Source organism: Pieris rapae, chromosome 20 (genome assembly GCF_905147795.1).
Source record: "Pieris rapae chromosome 20, ilPieRapa1.1, whole genome shotgun sequence".
Lineage (NCBI taxonomy): Eukaryota > Metazoa > Arthropoda > Insecta > Lepidoptera > Pieridae > Pieris > Pieris rapae.
This window is the reverse complement of record NC_059528.1, coordinates 3,305,996-3,327,400: the sequence shown is the minus strand read 5'-3', so window position 1 is coordinate 3,327,400 and position 21,405 is coordinate 3,305,996. Positions and strand designations below refer to the sequence as shown.

Genomic DNA, 21,405 nt, shown 5'->3' with positions numbered 1-21,405 from the left:
ATTATTATAGAATTGTTTAATTAGCTCAACACGGTACAAATAAGCAATAAGATTTTTGTATACTTTTGTAATTATATGTGTTATTTTGAAGCGTTGTTTTTTATTCCTAATCCTTTTTGTGTACAACAGTTTTAGCAGTTCTACTGTTCATACAATTTATGTAGTTTATACGAGATTTTAAATTATTTTATGCTACCGTTTAGTTCTGTGTAGAGCGGTACTCTTCTTCCTTCGAACTAAAAGGTGGATGGAAGTTTCACCACTGACTGAGGGAGTTGCATGATATTGCAAGGATTGAAAGTGTCGCTGTTCCAAATACACCCAAGATGGGCTCATAAGTTTTAAATACCTACAGAAAGTTCTTATCTTTCGTCTTATGTACCGACGAATCAAAAATCGAGAATTAATTTTGTACCATCTACAAACTATAAAAGCGCCTGTAACGTCGTTTACTGATATTTTCTTTAAAGCAGTTAATCTATTTTAAAAACATAATACATTGCTTTAACAAATCGAAATTTAAAAAAAAACTACAGCTATTAAAAAAAATCTACAATAAAAATCCACTCGGCGCAAATGTGGTATTTCCATTTAGAAAAAAAATAGCTATTATATAAACTATATTAATATACATATAACAGAGCAAGGTTAATAAAATAAAACATCGGTATCTTTGCTTATAAATATTTTTATTCATGAATGTGACTTGATTACACAATCATATATTTTTAATCAGATATAGAAAAATAATATCAAAGAGCTTTATTGGAACATTTGTGGATAAGTTTTTTCGTGTTTTTATATGTCCTTCGTCGATACATTTGAAGGATTAAAATTAACTCAAAACACCAACAAATTAACTTAAAAATTAGAACCGCAGTCCTTGTCGAACACTATTATGTCATAATTTATTAACTAAGAAAGTATAGGAAACGATTTACACACAATAAAATCGAAATAAAATTAAGTAAAAATAAGTATTTTTTCGACTGTTTATTATGGAATTTGTAATTATGTACCTGAGTAGTTTGAACACAAATAGTGGTTTATTTGGACTCTGAATCCAAGATTCGTTTCTAACCACTGCTTCAGCGACCGATTTGGTTTTATATTCAGGTCGTATTGAAACAAGGTTATCGCGAAAACTTCAAGTTTGTATTTCATTCTAAATTCATTTGTTTTAATGTTGAAAAATCAGGCGCTACCCATACGCGATAACCATAAAAGCAACACGATCGGCAAGTTACATAGAAAAAGTACTAAATTTCGTAGCAAAATTATGAGACGGTTTCGGAGGAACTGAGCCGCAACAGAATCCGGTCTGAAACTGAACGGGAATGTTAAGCTGTTAGTGGATTCCTTACGACCCTCGGAAATAAAAAATATATAGAAAATAAATTGTCAACGTCACATATAGGCGTTTACACACTATCCCTAGTCGAAAAGTGGTCTTATGGCTATTAAAAGGGGTAGTGTATAAGGGCCTAAATATATATGTCTAAGCTCCCGTGTGTCGAGTGTGTGTGTGAAAGCAGAGCTAAACCTGTCTCGTTCACTGCACGCAGCACGAGTTCTTATGGCCGTTCTTCTTCAGGCGCGATTTGGGCCGGTACTTCTCCAAGTACGAGAGTTGCTTCGCGTTTATTGCGCCGCGACGTTGGCTGGAAAAAAAAAGAAATTATATAAGCGAATGGTTGATTTGTACAATTTTTTTTTAAAATTTAATTTATCATACAATCAGTCGTTGCGACTAGAAGTAGATACGTTGAGTGCTTTTTGAAGTGTTAGGCGCTTCTCCCAGCGGAGCCTGCCTATTCCATTTTAAACTCAGTCTGTTGGGTTATCCTGGTCAAAAATGTCTCGCCGCTTATCAAGTCGCCGAGTAGTTTCTGGTATAGTTAGCTGTCCTGCTAGCTGAATGGGGTGCTTTTGAAGTCTTAGTTTGTACTTATACCCATGTGTGATTATTTCCCCTTTCACCATGGGCAAATTATGAAGTCAAGTTATGTTGTTTTGATAAACCATGGGGGTTTGATATTTGCTTGAGTATGTAATTTTGAGCTCTTGTACAAATAATTGATTTTGAATTATACTCACTCTCTGATGCTCTCAACAGCTTCCTCGTACTTCATTCCAAGCTCGATGAGCGCGATGGCAACCATCACCGGAGCACGGCCCAATCCTGCCACGCAATGAACTGCCACGGCCGCTTCTGGCTTGTTCTGAGCCCTGAAATCAATTATAAAAAAATTTCATCTTCTGATTTTACAAATCCTCTAAATTCCTTGTATTATGGAAAACTGTGCAACAATTCACGTTAATAAACAGCTACTTAGACTTAAAGTATTCACAAGGTATGTAACCAAGAAAAGAAAAATACAATTTTTTTTTATAGAACATGGGGAAAAAGGAGTCTCACATGATGTTAAGTGATACCGCCGCCTATAATATTTGACACTCTCGATGCTAGAGGGCTCGCGAGTGCGTTGCCGGTCTTTTAATAATCTGTACGATTTTTGTATTTGTTCTTGAAGGACCCTAAGTCGAATTGGTATAGTTTGATATAGCTTTAGAACACTTGATCACACACATCCAGACTACCAAAGCAATGCATAAAACAAAATCAGTTACACCATTTGTAAAGAAAGTGAAGAATAATGGTTCCATGAAACGCCTCGCAAAATACTTCGCGTTAATAAATTGACTCACTATTGACGTACGACCAAACACCTGGATATCGTTACATTGAAATTAAAACAAACCATTCGCGTCATATTTTCCGAGAAACGATTTTCTATTTCACAAATTCTTGCAGATTTTAATTTTAAATTGGTCTAACGGCGTCATACATTTTTCATGTGCTATTGACGTAAACTGTGCATTGTGCAAGTTAATTGCAACCTATGCTATTGTTTCTGACCACGTTGACAATGTCATACAGTATAATGATAACGTTTTTTTTTAAGTCATATAATCAGGGATTTAAAAATTTATTTAATCTCGATAACTGTATCGTAAAATTACAAATAATATAAAGAGGCTAGTTACGTAACTTTTTTATTTAAGACGCCCATATAATAAGCTGTTTATTTCAGTTCCATTGTCTTTTTTTTAAGAACCTCAAATTAAAAACACCAATATTTTGATACGATCATAATATTTATATGTACAATCAAAATTTTGAAGGTAGTGTATAATTTTTTTCTTAAGATGATATATAATGCAGGCGTGTTAGTTATTAAATTTCTTGCCACCGCAATTTTGTACTGTAATTACGTAATTTAAATCTACAGAATTGGATTATGATAGTTTACTGTAAGTATATATGTACAACGTATACAGTCAATATTTGCATAACAAACTTTTGTTGTAGATAGACTAATATAGTATGCTATTCTCTGTATTATTCAATCGACTAATCGTCTAACACTAACGAGATTTGGTTGATTGATTATTATGTGTTCGAAGATGCTTTCTCCTACCGCGGTGCATTGAGTGCGCGTGCGCTTTGAGCCGAGAAATGGAAAGTTAATACATTGACCTAAATGATACCGATCTTGGAACTGATACTATTTTCTCTTTTGTATAATTCTGTTTAGTGAACTAGTTTAGTTAATAGTTCAGTAGGACAATGAAACTCAGTTTCATAATATAAAGAAAATTAATTCAGTTTTTGAATATAACGATAACGAGTAAGCATTTTTATTAATCACCTAATTTAGCTTTAGATGTGAAGTGTAATAGAGAATATTGATAATCAATATTAGTTTCCATACTAAATTAAGATATAAAAAATCTTTGTCGAAGTTCACACTTACTCCAGTCTTACTAATTGCAACAATTTAAATGTAATTCTACCTCCATTTGCTTCAATAAACAATAATAATCAATAAATATCTAATAGCAAACAACCAATTTCCTAATGGCACTGGAAGAAAACTAGCGTTTATGATAGGCTAGGACCTAGTTTAACCGCTAGTGCTCAAAGAAGTATATAATGTATAAAGTTAACCACAGTGAATATTGTATATAGAATGTAATGTTTGTTTTGAGTCAAATAAAGTCAATTTTTATTATTATTATTTATTTAAGTTACCAATCTTATAACCTACTTGCCTAAATAAGAAAGATTAAGGAAACTAATCGGAGGAAAGGCCAACGTTAGATACTTTGTGTTTGTGATATAAACTGGTGTGAAAATACACTTACTTATCACGCAAAATCTCGAACCAATCGTCCACAACATTAGCCGGAGGGAAGGTGCCATCATCGTAAGCGAGATCTCTCACTTCGATGCCCTCGGCCTTCAACGGTGCCGTGTCGTAACTCGGCTCGCAGACGCGCACCACCGTGCAAACGTTATGCTTCCTCAGTTCCTGGAAATAAAAAGTTTTTAAAAGTTCATTAAATGATTACTGTAGAATACTGTTTCTTAAGGCAACCCCGCGAGTCGAATGTGGATTAGCGGGTGCCAGTGTTTTTTTTAATAAGTGTTAACGTCAAATTGATAATGTCATCGCGAGCCTTCTGGCATTGAGTGTCCATGGGCGGCGGTATTACTTAACATCAGGTGAGCCTCCTGCCCCGTTCTATAAAAAAAAATTGTCGTATAATATTATCAAATACAATATAATCTAACATTTTAGTCGTTTAAAAGCATATTATAATATAGTTTGTTTTATGTTGTTTAATTAATTTTGTATTGTATATATTATAGTCTATTTTATTGTGAGTTTAGCCATGTCTGTAATTGAATAAATAAATAAATAAATATTAGTCAAAATAAAAAATTTAATGCTGTATTTATTAAAGCCTAAGATTTATTTTCTCCGGAACATATTTTTATAAAAACAAACACATTTTTTCTTACATCTGGAAATATGAAATGATTTTGAAATAAAAACTAGTTATAAAAGCAACCTTAATCGCCCTTATAAAGGCTCTCAAGTTGAAGTGGACAGTTGCAGTAAATATCACAAGTGTTAGAACCTTGGAAATGGGCCATGACCGATTAAAAGCCTTTTTGATTTTATTTGGAATCAATATGTCGCAGCCAACTACCTTAATTAGTCGTTCAATTAACAGACTAGCCTTTTAACTAAACTGGCCGTTTTATTAGCGGCCTGAAAGATATCATCTGTAGCCTTCATCATCATCATCGTCGAGGCAGATTACCATCACTCCGACTTCTGTCGTTCCACAACTGAGTGTTTTTAGGTTTTGCCGCGCATCACCACTATGTGTAACCAGCTGGCCAACCAAATAACCTATCTCAATCCATTTTTGATTATCTGAGATAGACAGCTTATTCCAAATATTGATAAAAATGTGCCAATAACCAATCGACGGATTATATATGTCGTATCGCTATATGTCGATACAAGCTATTCATGGTAGGTAGATCGGATCCTATCGTAAGACTTTAACTTACATTTTTTTAAATAATTAAAATCCTATTAGATATGTTCTTAACATAGACTTGTATATTTTAATATTATTTGTACGGTTACGATCGACTGTCACGGTCTGACCTCGGATTGTGTTCAAACTGAGATAGTGGATTAAATATTGGGTTCGGGCGTTAGTCCTTAAGAAAAGATCGTATCAATTATTAAAAGGCCGTAACGTACTCTACCTCTAGCATTATTTATATGTTAATATCTCATTTGAGGGTTTTGAAACGAAGCTATACCCTACTTGTAATCCTCTATGCCCACTGATGCTAATTTTCTAATAACAGGAACTATATCGTCATAGTTCCATGTATTTTCAATGTCACAGCCGCTTCAACAACTCGTAATTACTTAGGTCACCTTCATGCATTTGATAAAACGAGTACCACGTTTCAAACACAGTGCTAGTGAAATTATATTTTATAAGTTGACGTTTCAGATAAGACTGCATTACGTATTTGTTGCGTAGTTGCTTAGTCATTAACATAGAAATACAGTCAAACTGTAAGACAACGTTTAGGTTCATACCGGTTATATTGAGAATTTTTTTTTAAATCGATTTTTGTTTATATTTTTTGCAATTGTTTCTTTTTTGTAATGTTCGTTTTGTTTAAAAATTGTTTCGCTTGATATTTCTATGTGCTCTAAATGAATCTCATGTTTGCCTCTAATTGCTTATCACATTAAAAATTTTGTATTTTGTGTTTGTTTGTACAAATCAAATCATTCATCAATTGTATCAGTGTGCCGAGCGTTGGCAAACTTTATCAATAAAAAAAAATTCAAAGGTCCCGGCTGAATTGTACTGTATTACTTTACTAACTTTTATTTATTAGGTTACTAACGTCATCGGCTGTTACGACTTGGTTTTAACGACCAAATTTGAGTAGTCCCTTCGATGATAACAGATTTTAGCTGTATGTACGATAGTATAATTTTTCTATGTGTAAGAGCGCGGTCACACGATGCGATAACGGTGCGGTGCGGCGCCGCAATTATTTCGAGCTAAAGGGTGCCTCACGGGCATTGCGATGTGGCAATATATTTTACCCCTCCCCCTCTCGTCTCGCAGGACACAAGTGCGGCGCGCTTGCGGCGCATCGCATCGTGTGTCATGTATAGTAATTTGTATGTAGGATAACGTTGAGGCACGGCTCCGGCGCCGCACCACACCGTAACCGCATCGTGTGGCCGCGCTGTAACAGGGCCTGACCCGATGTTAAGTCTTACCGCCGCCCATAGACACTCAAATTGCCAGAGGGCTCACAAATGCGATGCCGTCTATTCAACAATTGGTCGCTCTTAAAAACCCTAAGAATTGGTTCGCAAAACTGCCACAACAAACGCTCAGTTGTGGAACGACAGACGTCAAAGTAACATGGGTGGAATATCGTATTCTGCCTTAAAGGTCCGATGATGAAACTGCTGGTTCGAACAAGATCGGTTACACAAGCCTTGGCTTAAAAAACGCCGCGTGCGCCGATACATTATTCAATTCGCTAACTAGCTCGTATGACGGAAAACAATTATATACGTAGAATATACGTAGAATAGCCAACTCCAAAATTGACTCAATTGGAAGTCAATATTGAAACAAAACCGTTTAATAAATAATCGTCGTATGAATAATTAAAGAAAAGTCTATAGACTACTCCTACTTCAACAGCTAAGGAACAAACTTAAACCATCCATTGTTTCACACTGAGTTCGCAAATAAAATGGTATTATAGTGTTTTTTTAAGATATTCTACTATAATATAAAAGGGAATGCAATTTAAAGAAATCGTATTTATTACCTGGTTCAGAATGGCCAAATATTTGTATACATATAAAAGTATCCGTTTGGATTACAACTTTATTTACTTTAGTGACTGTTTAGGAATAAATGCTTATTAACTGTATATATCGCAATTGACCTATGAAATACAACTAAAACACTCTGCCAAAGAGTGGAATTTTACATTTATTTTTCTATATATCATTCTATAGGTTTAAAACGCACTACATTTAACAAAACATAAATCTCCATATGCAACTTGCTTTACCATATGCTCGTCAAGACCCCAGCAAAATTCTAAGCTGAGAAACCAACTTGGAGTAATATCTATGTTTACTCAATAAAGACGAATAAAGTCCTTTAGTAGCCTAAAGTCTGTAACATTGTTATCATAAATTCGAATTACTTGTACGTAAATATAGTGACGTAATCACTGCAATGCAAAATAAAGATAAACAGTGTTACTTTTAGTTGCCTAAACCTTACGAAAAGTGTATAAATAATAAATTACGCTCTGTTTGTACCAATATTTTGTACGGTTTGACGTTATATCTACGTCACTGAAATGCAAGTAATAAAATCTTTTAATGTTATTATGGATTATTTGTGTTCGCGTTAAGATTATAAACTGATGTTATAAGCTGTAAAATCCCAGAGAACAAAATCAGTCTTGTAATCCAATTAAACGTATTTCTTTATGGCCCATTACTTTGATTTTAGTGGTAATTATAAACAAAACCACTCTCTTTACCTGCTATTAAAACAAGTCATTAAGAGTCCAAAACTATTGTTCATTATTAGGAAAACAATTTTGTTAATTTTAAATAATTAAGACTTATAAACTGTGAAAAATGCTATTATTATTATTTGAATCCGGCTTGTATAGGTACACTGCACGATCATAACAACTTTCAGCTACATTCTCAAGTACATGCGCATACACACACACACACACTCATTTGTAGTGAAAAAGTGAGTGTGTGTATGTGTAGTGCATCCTGAATTTTTAACACTAATTATTATTATTTTCCTTATTTTTTAACTGTTTAAACATGTACCACGGAATAATTGTCATCTAGTTACACACAACACAGGGCCTTTGTCATAAATAAAGTTTTTGTTTATTATTTATTTGTGTTTAATTACCTGCAAATAAGACTGGATGGTAACGTCAGATGGACGGTCGGTAATGAGGAAGCGCATGCTCTTGTACTCGATGAGCGATGGCGCCGGTCTGATATCCTTCTGCTTCATGGTGACGGCTGTTCCTCCGCTGGGATTAACTCGACTGCCTCTCACTCAGGTGTTCAAGTAAACCACGCGACCCGTCAAAGTCTAACAGACAAATTGTCACTCTATTTCCACACAACACACTTCAGTTTCGTGACTTTTTTTTAGAAAGGGTCCAATTATATAATGAGGACCACCCACATGGAGGTCGCTTTCAAACACTTGAGCACATCCGAAGACAAATAAACGAAGGCTCGGAATTGGGTTACCAAATTAAAATGATACTGCGAACATAAGCCGGCAACTTGATATGCTTCTTAAGGGTCCGAATTTAAGGTAACTGAAACAAAATGTTTTAAAAACATTGAAATTATCGAAAGCGTTAGAGCGAGAGGGAAACGTTTTAAAAATAGATTCTCAAGTTTCGGTCATGTGAGCATGTCCAACGCTCGAGATATTCTGAGAGACTGCCAATTGAGCGTCACTGGCAGTCGCTGCCCCTGTATACACAACTAGTGATAACATGATAGTAAACACTACGCAATAATCATTTAATTGTGTACATAGATAAATACTTCTCAAATGAATCGATATCCAAGGTTATCATGTGGGCATTAATCTGACATTGAACTTGGCCAATGGCAATCAAAATGAACGTCTATAGGATTTAATGTTACTAAGATGTTTTGTTGGTTATTATTATCATGTATACCTGTGGGTGGGTAAGTATCGAGTGATGCTTGGGTGCGTGGTCTAAGCGCGCTCCGGCCAGCATGTGTCTGGAGAACACTCCACTACGCCCTCCTGTTTATTTGTGTTGGGCCTGGCAGTACTCCGCGCTGTCCAAGCGGAACTCCATCAATGTCGCCACAGAACGAATGCTAAGCTGCAACAATATAAACATGATCTTAAAACGTCGCACTATTTTCTCTCGACATACATTAAACTGCTAATTATAGAAACAGCTCAATTTGTCACTAATTGTGAGTCACCTTTGTTTGAATATTTTATCGTACATTCAGTTTTGATAACTTCAACGCACATACAGCTTCTTTTAGGTCAATTACTAAATACGCAATTTACTAAAATACCGCGCATTTATAAGTCGGGCAAAAAGCAACTGTTTGCAAATGATTTATATTATTACGTTGTTTAGTGTTTTTGTGACATTTAGCAACGATTGGACGACGCCACACATGTTGGCAACTAATTTTGAGGGCAAAATTTAGCGAAATGTAGCTCGTCTGGCACTTACTGGCCACTAGCGATAGGTATATCTGACAGAACTGAAGCGAATATTTTAAAAGTGTTTTTTCACAGGTTTCATTGAAAGAGACGTTGCCAAAGCTTGGGTAAGAGCCAAACTGGAGTTCGACTGATGATTTGAATTATGCGTTTGTTTTCGTTGTTTTAAACGAAGGAAGCACTCAAAATTATTCAAGACCGCTTTTGTCATAATAAGGGACGTTAGGAATGAAAAAAGTTGACCTTTTTCTTGCAGCGTTTAGGTTTATTTTAGAGGCTTATAAGCAGAAGGTTTTGAGAGATAAAAAACGTTCACCCTTCGTAGACGAGACGGTCGATAAACTCCAGACCAGACTTCCCGAACACACATTTAACAATGCAGACATTTTCAATTTACAATTTTAGTAATCTCCCCAATGTCTAGCCATTTTAATGCACATAATATCATAAGCATTCCGAACATTCATATTATGCAGCACATGCGTTTTAGTATTATGGAATTAAAATGCAAATTTGTCCCACACATAACCTACACAATATTCCAGAACATGCGGGTAGTCTATCAATATTTGGCGTTTGACTACGGTTATAATAAACTATGAAATTTAATAGACCACTAAGTGTTGAATTCCAGTAATAGAAGCGCACGTGGCGAACCGGAGACTAGCCACCAAGGATATCAGAACCACAATATCAATTGTGTCATCGGAATCATATTCCAGATATTCATCTATAGTATTGCAAATTTAATGAAATATAAGATCTGGTTTTTGCATCCAGATGAATGCAGAATCCAGCGTCTTCTTACTGGAAACAGTTCATATAATATTCTTAGCATAGATTTTAGCAAAGTTGGTATTGCACTTTATCCGGATTACTTGTACTATTAAAAATATTTTTTCGGAAATGGAAAAGTTTTGCAGTGAATCCGTAGACAATAGAAGAAAATGTAGCTAACTAATCATAGATGCAGCGGAAACATTTAGCTTGCGAGGTCAAACACAACTGGCCTCAGCGTTCAACTCTATTGCGGTATTATTCTAGGAAATGAGTAATTAATTGTTATCAAGACCATAGAGATTTCGCCAACGATTAGATCTATTAATAGACACCACATTATTTCTCCATGAAAAGGTTTTAGTCAAACTAAAACGCTACGATCGAAATACTCCAAAATCGAAGTCTCTTACGCCCAAACTCAATAACCTATTTAAATCCATTTTATTATTTGGATTAAATTGTCTCAGATCTTTAGATTTAACTTACACCAGTTTTTAAATAATTAAAAAGCTATTTGTTTTTTACACAGACATGTGTATTTTAATATTATTTGTACGGTTTTATTTACTTTATTTGGTTTATATTGATTATCAAATATGAGTGTAAAGAGCGAAGATTGCATTCTATCTATCCGTCGCCAAAAATGGATTGTGTTCTTAGACTTTGGTTATTGCAATGCAGATAGGAGATCGACCGATTGTCACGGTCTGATCGATTGTTTTTAATCTTAGATTGTGGATTAATTATTGGGTTGAGGCTAAGCAAGGGGGAACCCTAGGTCCATCTATAGTAACTTGAAAATTGCAACAAATCACACAGTTTTAGTCTTTCTCAACAAGGCGTTTTTGTTGATGTTAAGAATAAAAAAACATTTAGACAAACACTTTTGAAATACAATCTTCAACAGGTGTTCAATGTTTGTGAAACAAATGCTTATCTCCTGGGATTAGTTGAGCACGGCCATAGTTTAAGACTTGTTTATATGTAAGTCACGTTCAAACCTAACAAGATAAAGCTTTGTCTTAAAGTACTATAATTACACTATATATACAATCTATTGTATCATCATGGCACTAATCTTAAGAACTAATTATCCAAATTGAAAAATCTCGTTGTGTTAGATAGTCGATTTATTAAGGAAGACTATATCTATATAAAATCACACTATGACCGAAGTAAAGCGCGGTTCACAGCAAGTTCCATATTCTGTGTAGCATTGACCTCGATTTTTTTTTGCTCTCTTAAATAAGTATTAATCAATATAAAACAGTTAATTGTTTGTAATGCGTTGTGACGGCCAAAGGAACAAACTGCTTCAAGTCGATTACTAAGGTGATACAATTTGATCAAAGAAAATGCTTTAAATTCAGAAAATAAATACGAGTCTTCTCATATAGTATTTGTTATTCAACTTTTAGTTAATAAAATAACATCTTCACGACGCACATGATTCTATCATATTTTAATTGCATCGTAATTGAGTCCAAACGCGTTTGTTTATCATAAGTCACCTAGAGATTTATTAATGCTTAAATATTCCAGATATGTGTATATTATTAGATTTATTGGCATCAGCCGTATTAAATTTGAATTGTTTTATAGCTAAATTATTGCAGTTATTTGTTCTGTTATCTCAACAATTGTGGCTAGTAAAAGCATTGTTCAATGCCAAAGAACATTTATTTGTACATTTCTAAAATTAAGTTTTAAAATGCGAAATGCGCAATGAATTTTTGGTTTTCCAAGACTCAGTTATTGCATTGTTGTTCTAGAGTCTAGACTATTGTAATCATCATTAGTTAAATACTATGTTTATTACACTAATTATTCAAATTTTTCCTTAAACACGATTGTTTAAACGACTAAAGACAAATTTACGGATTCCGGTTACAAAACTAGTATTTAATGAGCGTTGAACTAAATGCTCATTATTTCAAATAAATATTTTTAGCCCCAGAACAAATTTAATGTTATATTTGCAGAAAAAAACTTATAATTCACATTAGCACCATCCTTATATTTATTGGACTTTCCTACCTGGAAAAATTACCTGACATTTAGCGATAAGATTAATGTTCAACGATTTCTTTGTGTTTATGAAAGGACAGGAATATACTAAAAGACCTGTTGCTCTCAGTTAATAGATAAACGACAAAGGCACAAAAAAAGGTTTGGGGTGCATTGTGCCATAGTCACAAAACATTTACCTGACTCTTGCACATTGAGAACATCCAACTAAAGAGAAACGTCACGCACGCACAACACTAGAGAATACGTTCTCAAAACGTGTCAGTAAAGCGGGACACCGAGGTTAATGATGACACAGTAACACCACTTACATGTATCCAACGCGACGAATATAGCTGAACTCAAAAAGTTAATGAACTGATCTGTATATAAAATAAACGAAGCAATTCACAAGCAACAGTGGCTGTCGTCGTAGACAGTGAGAAGGTTTAGGCGTTCACATTGCAACGGGTCGACACGGTCCGTGCCGCGATTGAGCAGAGCAGAGACTGGCACGAATTTGTGGCGCGCTGGCGAGCCGACCGCGACGCCGACGTCACGATGGCGGTGGGTGCGAATGGCGTCATCGCCCCTACATGTGTCCGACACAGACGCACACAGGCTCAACGAGCTATTAAACTTTTCACGAAACTTTACCAAGTTCATTAGGTGCGTGCTTAGACTAAACAGTAATTAATTGGAACAAACATCAGTGGACATTGAACAATACCCAGACAAAACACGATCTAAAATCTCGAATTATAGTAATTCAGTAGACAAAAGGTAGAATTCAAACAAAACTAGAATGTGAAAATAACAAAAGAATTTAGGTCACTTCCTACGCACTAAATAAAAACATTTTACAAATAAAAACATAAACATATATAATACGCTGTATGTTTATAAAAATAAATACCGCCAATTTACGTCATTATGTCATGCAAAGGGATACTATTGACTGTGAAAGTAGACCAGATAGATTCAGGTTCCGAGAAAAATAAGTGGGCGTTTAGCAATCCAGTAGATGTAGGCGTCTCCGTCGCTGTTCCACTGAGTTGCACTTTAATGTAATCCATAAATATTTGTCTACCTACTCGCAAACAATCTGTTATAATCTTCGTTTACAAATGTCTATGTATAATTTAACCGCGTAAAAAAATAATCAACATGCATCCATGATTGTAAAATATTGTCAAATTATTAAAATAATACGCCTTTTGTATTGAACAAATGAACTTTATTACTGCACAAACCAACGTTGGTGGTCCTTAGCCAGGGTTCACTATCAACTATTAGTTTAAAATTACACAATAATTTATCAGTCTGTGATACCCAAGACACTTCGTAATGAGCGTGGAGCATACTTTGTGTCGTGTTGACTCTTCATCACGATTCACAAGTCAGCAGGAATACTGATGACCTATGACGACAATACAGAAGTTAGTAAGCAAAAATTATTTTTAGCACAGAATATGCCCTTCAAATCTTAATGCTAACTTGTCTCGGCGCTCGACTACGATAATAATGTTTATTTATTGCTAAGAGACAGGAAAATTACTCAGTTATATATATTTTTATTGATAAAAGCTTGCCAACGCTCGGCACACTGTTGCATTTGTAAAAGAACCACGAAATACTATTTTTAATCTGACAATATGACATACACGAAGAGATCGTACAAACATTAAACAAAACAAAAATTACTAATCGATTTTTTTTACAGAAAACTAAACAACTATGGATATCCAGACCTAGCTCGTTTAACAGAATGCTTAATCTGGACGTCTGTGAACTATGACCAAAACGCGTTCTACAGAAAGGAAGGACAAATAATGGGTACTCGGAGTATCGAGGGTAGACAATCTTTATGTAAATTATTCAATCATTCAATCAATCATTATATTTTCTAATCGCTTTGTTATATAAATGATATTAATTACACAACTTATAGAGGCGGTCGTATAAATTTACCAGTATTGATTAATTTCACAAACCCAGTCCACGTGATCATGCCACGAGGAAAACAAAATCAACGTGCTTCTCTTATACAAACAATTTCAGTCTATTGTTAACCGACCTCACAGCTCCCACGACAAACGTGCTTTGGTACTAACTAACCACACCAAAGGTTCGACATTTTAATCACTATAAATCCAGAGAGAATTAAACAGATTTAATTCTTATTTAAGTAGTTAATCGTATTAGTGTTGTATAAGTTTAGCAACACGCTTTTTATTTACTGAAAACGATTTTAATATGTATGTAATATGTTATTAGGTACATAGGTAACCTATAATTTTGTTCTTGCGTGGTTTTCTACAATTCATAAGTTTCACTTCAAGGTTATACCAATGATAATCTAGCTTTTAAAGGTCAATGCCAACAACAGTTTTCAGCGAAATGATAGTAATTGCAATCGTAAAACATCATGGAAATAAAATTCGTACTAAAATATCTAGAATATTCCAAATTGATAATAAATTGGTTACGTATTAATCATATCATTTGGGAGATAATATTTAATCTTGAAGTCAGATAATAATATCAAATCCATGTTTGGTTTGCTTGATAATTTAGAGGTTTTTAATATTCTGATATGCCTCACAAATGGAATCCAAGCTGTAACTCAGTGCATAAGACAAATTATGCATTTATTGTTTGTAAATGTAAATGTTAAAAATTTCATCAGTAGCTGATGTTGTACCATAATCATTATATTATAGTCCGTCAAAAATGTACACCTATGAACGTCAAAAGAAATACATTTAATGCTTCTAATTTTTACATTTACTGTCAGATCTCAAATCAAGAGCGTAGAAGCCTCCTGCCCGTTCTATAAAAAAAAGAACTGGAAATAAACTCTTCGCCACTCTTTTTAATCACGTGGTTTTTTTTTTTGTTTTTACGCAACGTTTGTAAGGAGGTGCAAAAGTGTTACATCAGATAATGTCCTATTTTCTTGGGCTATTATGAGAAAATAAAGCAAAGGGCAATTCTCTTTGTTATACCTAACCAATGCTTTTGTGCGCCAATGTTCGGGTGGGGAACACGAGGAATTCAACTTTCACGGCTTCGCTGCAATCGCGTTGCATTCAGGTGTTTCAGTCATTTTATTGACCAATAAATGCAACCTATTTTATATTTAGACACAGTAAAATACTTGCATTTTCACGATGAATCAAAATAGACGAATTCGCGAATCACTGTAGGTACTCGTGCCAGTTTGAGTATAAACTTTCGTGGAATCGTGACAGTCTGTATCTGGTACAAGGAAGGCCTCATAAAATCAAATGACAATTACACAAACTCCGGAACACATCAAATATCATTGTATAGTCAAATTTATTTGACTTTGATTATTTATCAGATGTATTCTAAATACTTATGAATTTATTTCGTAATCCTACAGCTATATATTTGTATATACAATCTTTTTTTAAACATCATAATTCGGCTGTGTGTGTCATGTTGTGAATGTGAGGGTAGGTGCGTGAGGGTACGTACTATGTATGTGAGGGTATGTATGTGGGCTATGCTCATGATGCAGGTAAATTAGCGCTATGGGAGTCTTTTAGCATATTCCGCGATAGATTAGTATATTGTCAAAATTTCTATAAATAGATCGACTATACCATTAAAAAGACTAACTGTTACTGTAAGAAATATAGATTAATAAGAATTTATTAGTGTAGTAACCTACTATGTAAACGAAATCCAGCCTAATTGTGTAACATTTAAGGTTGATTATTGTGATCTTTTGAAATGCAGTCTGCAACGCTTGGTCGTTCGTGCGGACCAAGCCCGCTTTTCGTCTCAGGTGTAGATCTAATTTAGTCTGTCTGAGGTCGTTGCAGCCCTACCCGCTTATATTGCAACGGGAAACGGGTCGCGACCCACTTCGCCAGGATCAATACTCGGTCATCGACTTCGCTTGCGCCTCATACGGTCCCCCGACTGCCACATCAAAGGGATTAAGTACAGAATTCGCAGCGAACCTTCTACGTGATACTAAAAATAGATCTCAATGTCAGAGAGGAACTATTCAATAACTGCGCCGGTTCTTGGTCATACATTTATACACAACGTATGCCAATAAAATTAATAAAAGAATCGCAATTTACATTGCACGCAAAGATAAACATTCACGATTTAAATTCAAAACTGAATTCCTCGTCGTCATTTCACTTTTGTTTTAATAATATTCGTATTAAATATATAACTTTTCTTTGTATTTCCACATATGCGTTATTGATAACACCAAAGTATAAAATACGCGATTGATATTGTTATCGATATTCATCGATCATATCACAATCGCGATTATTTCCGTATTTCTAGTTCGTATAATTACCATATTTCAAAGCAATATCTGAACCCGTATTATTTATTTCATTAAATCAGTGTTAAAAACAGCGAAACTGTACAAGGACATAACATAAATGTTGGAATTCCATTTTAAAAAAACGGGGTGAGCTAAATAAAACCGTTTAAAAATGCAAATACTGTTTTAAAATTATCGTTCACATTTTGTGAATTACAACTTAGCGAAACTGTGGCTAGGCATTTTTTTTATACGTAATTACTAATCAAAAGCTAGGATCATTTGACACATAGGCCGCTGCCTATGTGTCAAACAGACAGAATGAACCAACCCATAATTGCTTGAATTTTTAATATGACGGATTATAAGCTAAAATCAATAGTTCGTAAATAGATATAATGAAGGTGTCAGCATGACCTGGCTTAGTGACCTGGATATCCACAACTAGCTCTGACCTCCTTCCCAGGTACTCCAGACTAACTACATTCATTACTGTATTCATTATGTATTTTGCATCCTTGTAATTGTGTTTCTACTCGCATTGTCGGAAGCAACCTTCGTTCAGATAACCCTGAAGTTACTCTAGTTAGAATTACCTAGTAGTTTTACTATTGATTATTTAATTAATTGTACTTTTTTATGTCGCTTACGATTCTATACAATATTTATAGGTATTTAATTAAAACTCTTTATGCAAAATAAATAAAAAAAATACGAATATACTAAAAAAAAAGGACCAAATTCGAAGTCATTCTCTGAATGTTAAGGGTAATATATCCTTAGGACACCGTGACTTTTTAAAATATTCACAGTACAGGACAGAAAAGTTCCTACCGTATGAAGGCTGTCCTACAATACATTACCAAACGGGTACCTGAATAAACTTTACAAAACAATTTTGATGCGTAAACTTAAACATTTTTATTAACAACTATATTTCTATAGTCTAGTATAGTCTACTGTCTATTAACAGAGGTGCAATATACAAGGTGCAGTGGAAACTTTCTACGCAACTCTGATAACCAAAGAACGTCTAATACTTAATGGCAGTTGAAAGTCATACTAATGAAGACACGAGTGAGATATTAAAACATTTTTTTTAGAATAAGTGAAATACGCACACAGTTAATTATGGTCATAAATAATATTTTTAAATGTGACTATCAATTATGTCTCGACACACGATGATATAATTATGCTAGAATACATTATTTATAATGCCTTATATATCGTTACATAGTTTACTAATTCATTTCATACTAAAACATTCGTTCTTTAGGACACTTTTAATAATGGCAGGGGTGTTTAAATCGTTTTCCTTATAAGGTTCTTCAGATAAAATTCTTAATTGTTTGTTCAGTATAATTGAAAAAAATTCAGATAATAAAATATAAAGCAGCCTTAATAAGAAATAATAGCAATAGGTTATAAATGTATTAGTTAACCAATGAAGTTATTGTAAGACAGATCACAGAAAGGACGTAGAGGGCGTCGCCCTTTAGGTTCGAAAGCCTGTCTAAAAAGCTCCGAGCGACGACCCTACGATGTACAAGCCCTTGCAGAATGAACCGGTGGTTTTATATAAACTTACCCGACCGGCTCTCCCTCTGTCTGTCCAATGAACGCCCTTCACGCCCAAGGAGGGACCAAATGTCTCAAACCGTGCCTTGTTTTCTAATAAAAGTGCTTAGGAATGTGGGGTAGGTAGAAGTTTTTATATCGCGACAGGAAGTTTATTGCTGGCTGTTTAACCCTTATAACACAAGAATTTAAAAACAATACAAATTTGTATCAGGAATATTAGATGCTATTTATAGACTTTTGACTTCATTCGCTTGCCTACAAATTACAATATCAATTCAGCGAGTGATGACGCCATCAGGCGTGCCGTACCTATCAGTCAGTCAGTGGCAAAACTAATCTAATTGAAATGGCGACGCTAACTAATTCAAATTGTTATAATGATTCCAAATTAAGCTTGAATTGACGTGTCCATAGACACGACGTAAGATAGTTGTTGCTTCAATCTTTGCAATTGTTATTTCAAATCTACTTATTCAGACCCAAAATGTTTGACTTGACATCCAAACTATACTAATATGAGTCGTAAATTTTCTACTGACAGTGAAGTTTACTACATTGCATTTCGGTTATATAGGAAGTAAAAAGATTTAAGACATTTGTATTAAAGTGAAAGGACATAGAATATTTTACAATTTCATTTGTAAGGATTCGGGAAAGTTTGAGGCATTACATCCGGTGTAACGGAGAAACGTCAACGCCTGCGCAGGGTCAATACACGCTAGCCAAGGCCGGTTCAATAACCCCCCTACCCCAACCCAAAGAATATATAGAACATCAATCAAATCCTCTAAAAATAAAATCGATTTGCAAATCTATGTTCTCTTTAACTCGTAGTAAATCATGTCGGTATTTTAATACAGAACAGTTTCTGGGTTGAAACCGTGATATTTTCACGTTCATTGTTAGTTCGATATAAGAGTAAATGAATTATGCAATAGTGACGTACACGTGCAGCATGAATTTCACGAAGTTAACAACAAAACTGGACAAACGTCCTCATTTACGACTTCAGTGACGTCAATGGTAATTAATTTGACCTCACATCAAAATAAACACATTTCTCAATATGCACTAAATTGAATTCTAATGTAGACCTATCAATAAAATAATAAAAATGTTGACCCTGCCAATACTGTTAATACTTTCACTGCCGGGTACTAACTCTGTAGTACAAAAAAATATTACTATATTATTCAGGATATTCATTGTAACAACAAATAATCAAAAGAGCATATTACTCTTAAGGATTTCAAATTTTAATAAAAAATAATTTAAGCCCTACACCACTATGTGCATTGAAATTAAAAATCTTCTGAATACAGATAGAACATCCTACATAACAGCATTCTGAGATTAGTCAATAATTAATATTAGTTTATTATAAATCATGCACTTAACCAAAAGAGCTTCAATACACCAACTCGGCCATTGTGTTTAGAAGGAACTGAGGCTACTATAAAGAGCGTGGCTTAGTTTCTTATCAACCTATGCTAACGGAGTAAACATTCAGTGTTTTATCCAAATGTTGGTATTGATGACCTATGGTATTGATCTATGAAAATAAAGGTTAAGGTTTACAATTCAATACCTCGATTTTGAGGTCGGGGGAGGGTATACTTATCACCCCCAACCAATTTCAAGTACTAGAAACAGTTATAACAGTAGAAAAACAAAAATAAACCAAAACATACATATAATACCTAACATTAACTGGGCCCATCGTCCTCAAAGTCATCCACATACCACAGCCGGTCGTTTACCAAGCAAAATTCACCAAGTTTAAAAAAAAACAAATAAAAGCATGCACATTGACGAGAAAACAACAGAAATGTAAAAAGTAACGGCTTTTTAACGAATAATCTGCACTGTAACACTAACACACTGTTCTGGCGGATTATTTACAAATTTCTAATATTGCACAAAACATCGAAAAAAAAATTAATTAGCTTAAATTACAACTCAAGCAGCATAAATTACTCCAAATCTCACAGAGGTTTTCGAATCAAGGTCCCCCGAGACTCCTACATACTCGGTATAATCAAATTCAAGGTATTGAATATAAGATCCAACCCAAAATAAATTTATAAAGTTCAGAAAACAAAGGGTCAGAAAGACAAGTTCCTTTTCCTTGTAATATCCTAAATTATAAATATACTAAATTATTAAAATCTTTCTATATGCCACATAAAGTTTTATAATTTATATATGGTAATATTTCGATTCAGACTTATTGTATTGTAATTAATATCTAAGGGGTGTAGAATCAAATTTTAATATTGTAGGTACAGTCAAACGCGGTGTCATACTTTACCGACGATAAATAAATAAACTATATTTAAGTAAAGCAACCCAAAAAGCTATGTGTAGAATTTTCTAGAACCACGAGTTTGAACAACGATATTTGAATTAATAAGACACGAAACAGCTAAAAATATTTCTATACCTACTGTTCTCATCTGAGCTTACGACATTGACAGTAGCCCGTCAGCCATGAGCCACCTAACAGTGCCTGCCCATTTTAGATTTCATTCACCCTCAAATTTATCTGATTTCAGTGACGATCATTTGATGCTTTAATATTGGATTTATACATCAAGTTGACGGTAAACTACCTATAATTATAATTATTCCACGCCTGATTCCTGACATTACTACTTTACGAACTTGAACAAGAATCGACTTTCGTTTGAAAAATGTACAAAAATTGAATTAACTTAAATTATATGCACTTACCTCCACAGCCATACACATTGAATACGAATTGAACGGATTCAGCCGCGAACAGCTAAATAAATTATTCGACACACGCGGAAAACGTGTGCTTTGCACAAAAAAATTAACTGAACTGACTGGAAATTGGAATCTGGAATGACGATTCTGGAAGCTGAAACTGTCAATTGTCATAATGCGTTAGACATTTGTTTGACTTACTGTTTGGGTATTGCCCGGAGATGTCAGCTATAATCCGTTCACAATATTTTACCTTTGACACTGACAACGTGGCTTTT

At 34.3% G+C, this 21,405-nt stretch overlaps 1 protein-coding gene across 3 annotated transcripts; it reads right to left on the bottom strand.

The window, feature by feature from the left end:
* Positions 1-672: 672 nt before the first annotated feature.
* On the bottom strand, positions 673-21,280 carry LOC110996013 (protein tyrosine phosphatase type IVA 3). 3 transcript variants are annotated; one of them, XM_022263491.2, is made up of 6 exons: positions 21,131-21,280; positions 9,173-9,346; positions 8,377-8,800; positions 4,210-4,376; positions 2,098-2,229; positions 673-1,661 (listed from the first exon to the last, which is right to left on the bottom strand). In XM_022263491.2, exons 3-6 carry the CDS (start codon positions 8,482-8,484, stop codon positions 1,553-1,555), a joined length of 516 nt encoding a protein of 171 aa, XP_022119183.1. In that variant the 5' UTR covers positions 8,485-8,800; positions 9,173-9,346; positions 21,131-21,280; the 3' UTR covers positions 673-1,552. The 3 variants fall into 3 exon arrangements, with proteins under 3 accessions (XP_022119183.1, XP_022119184.1, XP_022119185.1); XM_022263492.2 differs by lacking the exon at positions 21,131-21,280 and adding an exon at positions 12,825-13,005; XM_022263493.2 differs by lacking the exon at positions 21,131-21,280 and adding an exon at positions 12,693-12,831.
* Between the last annotated feature and the right edge of the window lie 125 nt (positions 21,281-21,405).